The 8,084-nt window shown below is 40.2% G+C and overlaps 1 protein-coding gene across 1 annotated transcript in view; it reads left to right on the top strand.

Moving 5' to 3' along the window:
• The window catches only part of LOC107732432 (ectonucleoside triphosphate diphosphohydrolase 3-like), a 15,652-nt gene that overhangs the window by 1,691 nt on the left and 5,877 nt on the right, over window positions 1–8,084 (top strand). The window contains exons 2-9 of the mRNA XM_016543764.1: window positions 319–441; window positions 1,524–1,641; window positions 2,142–2,301; window positions 2,657–2,816; window positions 3,119–3,346; window positions 4,730–5,002; window positions 5,604–5,714; window positions 5,848–5,985. Coding sequence (XP_016399250.1) covers window positions 319–441; window positions 1,524–1,641; window positions 2,142–2,301; window positions 2,657–2,816; window positions 3,119–3,346; window positions 4,730–5,002; window positions 5,604–5,714; window positions 5,848–5,985 — 1,311 coding nt within the window. The remainder of the gene's footprint in view (window positions 1–318; window positions 442–1,523; window positions 1,642–2,141; window positions 2,302–2,656; window positions 2,817–3,118; window positions 3,347–4,729; window positions 5,003–5,603; window positions 5,715–5,847; window positions 5,986–8,084) is intronic.

Raw genomic sequence — 8,084 nt, forward strand, 5'->3', positions numbered from 1 at the left:
GTAGATATGTGGGGTGTGTTAGAACGAGCCGTTTTAGGGGGGATAAAGAATTAGCCCAGCTGGTGGGATAAAGAATATCTCTTTGGATTTGAGACTTTAGTCTTTGCAACTTCAGGGATCTTATCTATGCACAATCAGCTTGTAACACTCCAAAGAGAAAGGAAAACTTGAAATCGCATCATATGACCCCTTTAAAGTTTTTTTTTTTTCCTGAAGAACAGTTTTTTTCTACTTGATCTTCTATTATAAATAGTGTTCAGCTATTAGTTGCATGAGAATCAAGCTGGAAATTTGATATATTCATCTTTTTGTCTGTAGGTGAGGATGGCAAAAGTGGCAATAGCTTTGGCCGCCGCCTTTATGCTGGCCAGCATAGCAGTCATCATATCTATAGCAGTTGTACAAACTCATAAGAAGACTTATATATCCCGTGGATTAAAGGTAAAATTATGTCATTTGAGCATGCATGATACAAGTGGGAACCTATTAAACTGACTAATAAACTGGATTCCCTTTAGAGTGTATAAAATTATGAGGCATAAAAGTATAATTGGTGCTTACCAGTCATGTTCAAGAATGACTTTTCCTTAACTTATTCATTTGTTATTTAAAAATATATAATATTATTTGTTTAATAATATATAATATATGGGATTCCTATTACTTTTAGTGAAAACAAATACTTTTTTTTTTTTTACAACACTCACCGGAAACGTCTCGGGTTACGTATGTAACCCTAGTTCCTCGAGGGAACGAGACGCTGCGTCGAAAACGCTAGGGGAACGCCGTTCAGCGGGACGGGCTCTGAATCTCGTGTGTAATCAGACAGACAGCTGGGCGAGACGTCACGGCGGGTGACGTAATGACCAGGAGGCTATAAAAGCACGTGCGGTGAGACCAACGTCAGCTCCTAGGAATGAAGCAAGCGCTGGCAGGGACGCCGGAAGTATGGCACCGAGACGCAGCGTCTCGTGGTCTCACCGCACGTGCTTTTATAGCCTCCTGGTCATTACGTCACCCGCCGTGACGTCTCGCCCAGCTGTTAGTCTGATTACACACGAGATTCAGAGCCCGTCACGCTGAACGGCGTTCCCCTAGCGTTTTCGACGCAGCTCGAGTTCCTGAAGAGGAACCTATTTTTCTACACACAAAAACAACTTTCAGTGGATAATCACCATTGATGGAGTTATTTAATTCCAATGCTGCATCCTTAATATTAAGATAGATGATCCTTTTGATGGCTCATAAAGTCAATCCTTGAATATTTTCCCAACGGAAGAATGTGCTTTTGTTAGTTTCTTCCAAAAGGGTTTCAGGCAATTAGACATGTCTGTTCTTGAATGCTTGACTCAGTCATGATTTAGACCATGGCAAATTGCTATTCATCAATGCATTTTGCGAAGAGTGCAAATGAATAAGCTCTTTATGGCTTTGCAAGATCTTGAGAATTTGGTGGTGACATGGTTACTGTAACAATGTCTTTCTTCACTTCTGTTGCTCTCTCTCTTTCTCTCTCTCTCCAGTATGGTATTGTTTTGGATGCAGGCTCCTCCAGGACCACTGTGTATCTCTATGAGTGGCCTGCCGAGAAAGAAAACAACACTGGGGTTGTGAGTGAGACCACAAAGTGTCAGGTTGAAGGTACAAATCAACTGACCTAAAACCTCGGAAGGTTTTTGTAAAGACATGGCTTATTCTTTACAGTGAATAGCTCAGAGATACTGTATAAGTGGAACTTTCCATGAATCCTGCCCAAGTTAGGTGTCCCATGATGTAAAAAATAAAATATAATAATAATAATAATAATAATAATAGGATAAATTGTGAAAAGCATGTTTTATACATCAAATGTGTATATGCTGAGATCTTGACCTTCACTATTTAATCACTATTTAACAAATAATACAACATAATACTCTCACAGTTTGCAGGTTGACGGTTCTTTCACAACATTTATTGAAATAGGAAAAGTAAAAAAAAAATGTTGGTATATTAGTAATTATTTTAAAAAGATACAAAAAATTATAATAAGTATAGTTCTTTACTACTCGTTTAACATAGGCAGTGATACCATAATAATGCAACTTAAACATTTTATATATTACAGAAAGTAATGTAATAATAAAATGTGTCTTTTCAAGGCCCTGGAATTTCAGATCTTGGTAAAAATGGGGATCAGGACGAAAAGACATTGAAAAGTTTAAAAGATTGCATAGCAAAGATAACTGAGGTCATTCCTTCCCATCGGCATAACTCGACCCCAGTCTTCCTTGGGGCAACAGCAGGGATGAGGCTTCTACAGTAAGAATGATTTAAACAAATTCCATTCCTTTTTTTTTTTGGTAATATTTTCTATGTATGTTCTTATCTCTATTGCTATATGTATCAGTTGAGCCATTTACTGTCATACTGAGAGTTCAGTGTTAGATAATAGAATATAATATAACTAACATAATTTTAGATAAAAGACAAATGGCCTTATGCACGTTCAGAGTGTTAAAATGATGTTCAAAGTGTTCAAATTATGTTATTTCTCAAATAACAATAAATTTTCAATCAATCAACAAATAAAATATCTAAATATATAGTTGCCACAAAGTTAACCTGACACTGACACGATGCATGCCATATCTTTGCAATATCTTTTTTTACACAGTATGAAAGATGAGGAGACTTCCAACGCTATTCTGAAATACGTCAGGACCTACCTTAGCTCTCTTCCTTTCAATTTTCAAAATGCTTCCATTATCTCTGGACAGGAAGAAGGCCTTTATGGCTGGATCACTGTCAACTACCTGAAGGGGAACTTTCTAGAGGTCAGTTCATGGGCAGCTTTACTGTGCAGTGGGGATCTTTTGATTCTTTTTTGTTTTTTTGGATCTAACCAAAATCTCAAGATTTGTTTAGTTACAGTTTCATATTAAATGTATTTAAACAACACAAATGTTTAACCATTACAATACACGATTCTAGTCTCACATTTAGAAGAGAATCTTATCTTAAAGGTACAAGACACATTCAAGGTACAGTCATGACACAATATTGAATCTAAACAAAAAGTAGAGAAAATAGAGCTTTAGTGAACTTTAAAAATTTTAAACTTTAGTCTGTTTTATAGAAAAATCTCTGGAATGCCTGGGTACACCCTCATGGGGCTGAGACAGTTGGCTCATTGGACTTGGGTGGAGCCTCCACCCAGATAGCCTTTGCCACTTCTGATGATGCCAAAGGTGAAGACATCATTAAGGTTTCACTCTATGGCTATGAATACAACATCTATACTCACAGTTTCCTCTGCTATGGGAAAAATGAAGCTGAGAAGAGAGTTTTGGCCAAACTTGCAAAGGTAGAGTACACTCATGTCATTGTCAAATGAATTAATCTGAATTAGTACTTGTTCCATAAAATATAAATATGTTTTATTTACGATACAGTAGGTAAAACGTTTTAGATCCACGTTGGATTTTTCTTTTAGATTGCATATGAATTGTACCTGTTAGACAGCTTCTTTTTGTTTCACTTCCATCAGCACACAAAGACACTGATCTGCAAAATTTGCCTAAAACCTTTCTTCTAAAATCCATTATTGCTGAGAGAGATGCAATTAAGCCCATAGCTTATGCTCAACATTTCTCCAAACAATGCCATGTCAGTACTTGTACAGACTGCACTGCCATTAGCCATTTAATGTAGGGTTGAAAAAAAGAATGGAATTTCATTATGTTTTCCTGATTTCTACCAGAAATATTTATATTAATATTTTCTTTAGATGCATTATATTAAGTATTTCCTAACATAAAACTATCCTAACATTAAAAGTGACTAGTTTTAAACACATCAAAGGTGGTCTGTACCACCCCAGCGGTCGTAATGTTTTCCAATTTATTAAATAGTGTTAAATGCTATTTATATGTAGTGCAAATAGTGGCAGATATTATTTGAACCTCATTGTAGTTGTAGTACATTGTTAAATAGTGTTCAGGAATAACAACATATCCCTTGTATATGATACGTACATCAATGTATGCTGCCTTAATGGGACCTTATCTTTCCCTAACCATATTGAACCTGCTGATCAGTAAATGTGTCATCAAAGGTCCAGGAAGAGGATTTGAGAATGAGCCACAGTTCTGAGCGTGCACAATATGAGCTTTACGTGTCATGGTCGATGTGCCAGCCCATTCGATTAACAGGATTCTTTTGTCATTTTGTCTAGCTCAACCAGATAGGGGATGGGCAGAGCTAGTGTAAATAACCTTTGCCAACAATATGGGCAATTTTTACTCCAATATTTTTAAAGATTAACTATTTTAATGACCAATTACCTATTATCACTACAAAAAGGTAACACTTTACTTAAAGCCTTTATGTATAATGCATTATAAAATTAGTTTTAATGCATTAATTATGCATTGTAATGCACATTATAATGCATTGTACAATCGCATGAATAATTGTAACCACAGTTAATACATTATAACACTTATCAATTCATTGTTACACTATGTATTTTAAATTCGGTTGTAATCATTTATGACAAGATATAATGTATTACAGCACACATTATGAATAATTAAAATACATTATACCCTTTATTAACCTTTTATAATGCATTATAAAGGCTTTAAGTAAAGTCTTATCATTTTGCATAGTTGTCATGATCTCTCTCTCGCTCTCTCTTTCGCTCTCTCTCTCTCTCTCTCTCTCTCTCTCTCTCTCTCTTTCACAGAAATCCACCAGCTGGGCTAATCTGAAGCACCCCTGTTATCCTTCTGGCTACAATATCTCCATGCTTGCAGAGGAGGTTTTCGGCAGTGAATGTACAAAAAATGATCTTCCAACGAAGTATAGCCCAAAGCGATATATTACTTTCTTTGGACAGAGTAACCCTGAACAGTGCAAATTCTTGGTCAGGAGTATCTTTGACCTGACATCCTGCCAGGGAACTGAAAACTGTTCCTTTGATGGAGTTTATCAACCACCACTCAGTGGAGACTTCATGGTAGGCATTTCTCTTAGTTAAGATACACACTGTAGCAGAAATAGTGGTAATGCTTTAGATTAGGGAGTACATATTCACTGAGTTTTCACTCAATAAATTCCTAGCTGCTTATTAATAGTTAGTAAGGTAGTTGTTAAGTTTAGGTTTTGGGCAGGATTAAGGGATCTAAAATATGGTCATGCAGAATAAGGAATTAGTAATTAGTGCTAGTAATATGCATACTAAACAACTAGTTAATAGTGAGAATTGAAAGTGTTACTGAAATAGTTCACCCAAAAATGAAAAATCCTGTCATTATTTACTCAACCTCATGTCATTCCAAACTTGTATGCTTTTATTTTGCCTGTAGAATGCAAAAGGAGAATTTTGAAAAATCGGATTATTTTGAAGGACATCAAATTCACCATAAAAGAAGAGCATTTGACAAATATACTTTATTCCAAGGCTTTGGAAGCCATATGGTAGCTTTGTGTAATCTCAATTATGTAATAATGCAGCTCTCAAATCAAATGGGCGCCTTTTTGGTTAAACCTCAATAATGTCAAATGCCATTAATTTCTTGCATGTTATTGTGACCAAACGTTATGACATTTTTGCTTAGGCTTATGCAGGCTTCTACTGGACTGCCTTGGCTCTTAAAGTGGAGGGCTCCAAAAGTATGGAGACATTCAACACGAACATGAAGCTGTTATGCTCAAAGGACTGGAAAACTGTGAGTACTGACCAGCTGCATAATCATGATTGGCAGGAAAATATAGACTGGGAGAAATGATTCTTTGTGTAGATTTGTTTGATGTGTAAAATCAATAAACCTACCTTTTAATGTCCCCCCCGACCCCCTTTAGCTCAAGACATCCATCAAAGACATCAAAGACATCCATCTGAAGTCCTACTGCTACTCTGCAAATTATGTGCACAGCATTCTTGCAGATGGTTACAAGTTCAACACAGACAACTGGAAAAATCTCAATTTTCAGAAAGAGGTACATTTCATGTTTAGCATGATATTAAAAAGATTAAGATTTTTTGGACTATTCGCAATTTCTAGCAGGATTCTGACAAAGGCCAAATGTATTTTACTGTTTATTGGTTTACAAAATAACTAATCTCATTACAAAGAAACGTACTCGGTTACTAACGTAACCTCGGTTCCCTGAGATACGGGAACGAGTACTGCGTCTGCTAAGACGCTTTGGGGAAAACTCCTTTTTCTCCGAATACTGAAACCTTTTTCAATCACGCAGTGTAACTGCACGGCCATTGGTTCGTGCAGTGTATTATTAAAAACGAACCAATGGCTCGGCAGCGGAGCTGAGATGCTGGCCGGGCATCTGGCTATATAAGCATGCACTTCGCCATAGGATCCTCAGGTTACTTCGCCTGAAGCGACGACCGAGTCATGCAGCTACATAGCACGGCCAGCAACGCAGTACTCGTTCCCGTATCTCAGGGAACCGAGGTTACGTTAGTAACCGAGTACATTCCCTATCGATACTTCACTCATACTGCGTCTGCTAAGATGCTTTGGGTAACCAGTACAACTGGTGCTATGTTAGAGGAACGACCAATGCTTGAACTTGCCTTGAGCACCAAGGTCCCAGAGGAACCAAGTAATTGCAGGGAAGCCCCACAGGAAGCGATAGGGCCAAACTCCCAGAGGTCGGCCCGGCGCTAAGTAATCGTTCCAAGAAAAATCGTACAGCCTCAGAACCCAGTGGGGGCCAAGAGCGTACAAAGAAGGCAAACGCCTGATTTAGCACTGGTTTTGCCAGATTAAGTCCATTTAAGCAGAAAGTACCCGAGCCTGTAAAGCTGGGACATCCAGATTATAAAACCTGGTAAATGTGGACGGCGAGGCCCAGCCGGCCTCCGCACAAATTTCTGAAATGGAAACTCCGCTAGACCAAGCCTAGGAAGAGGCACTGCCTCTTGTTGAGTGGGCTCTTACTCCCATGGGGCATTGAAGGCCCAAAGAAGAGTAGACTAGCTTGATAGCGTCAATTATTCATTTGGAAAGTCTCTGCTTCGTGACCAGAGATCCTCTGGTGCGGTCACTGAAGCATACAAAAAGCTGATCCGACAGCCTGAACGGGGTGGAACGCTCAATGTATATTCTCAATGCCCTGACAGGGCAGAGTAGATTTAACTCTTGGTCCTGCCCCAAAGGAGGAAGCGCCGAAAGAGCTCTGAGTCGAGAGCACTTTAGGTACATAACCATGCCTCGGCTTCAGGATGACCTTGGAGTCATTGGGCCCGATTTTGAGGCAGGTAGGGCTCACTGAGAGTGCCTGCAGATCTCCCATACGCTATACCGATGCTAACGTCAGTAGCAGAGTGTTTTTTTGCGTCAGGGGATGAAGGTCAACAGACTGTAGCGGCTCGAAAGGAGGGCTCTTCAGAGCCCTCAACACCGTGGGCAGTTCCCATGTAGGGATGGTGACAGGGCGAGGCGGGTTGAGCCTCCTAGACCCCTTCAAAAAGCGAACAACTAGGTTGTTCCTGCCCACCGACTGGCCAGCTATAGGAGCGTGTGATGCTGCTATGGCTGCTACATAGACCTTGAGCGTAGAAGGGGAACGACCCTTATTAAACTGCTCATGCAGGAAGGACAATATCAGAGATATGCCGCAGGAAATTGGGTCTGCCATACACCAGGCGGAGAAGATAGACCATTTAAGGGCACAGAGCCGCCTTGTAGAAGGTGCTCTAGCCTGAGATATTGTGTTTAGCATGCTCTCGGGGAGGTCCGCAGGCTCCCATCGACAGGCCAGAGGTGCAGAGCCCACAGCTCGGGCTGGGGGTGCCATATCGTACTGTTCGCCTGAGAGAGGAGGTCTCGTCTCAGGGGGATGGGCCACGGGGCTGCTAGAAGCAGCTGAGACGCCGAGACGCCAGGCGTGGGACGGAACTCGCGGTTTCAGCCAGCACTAAAGGGGCCGCATGCGAAGCAGGCCCAGCTGAAGTACCGGAGACGCGGAGGCCATGAGGCCCAGCATCTTCTGAAACGCCTTGAGAGGGCGAGTGGCTCCAACTTTGAATGAGGCCACGAGCTGCTGAATAGCCAGTGCACGTTCTGGCGCGA

This window comes from Sinocyclocheilus rhinocerous, unplaced genomic scaffold, assembly GCF_001515625.1.
Source record: "Sinocyclocheilus rhinocerous isolate Xijiao unplaced genomic scaffold, SAMN03320098_v1.1 scaffold1181, whole genome shotgun sequence".
Taxonomy (NCBI): Eukaryota; Metazoa; Chordata; class Actinopteri; order Cypriniformes; family Cyprinidae; genus Sinocyclocheilus; species Sinocyclocheilus rhinocerous.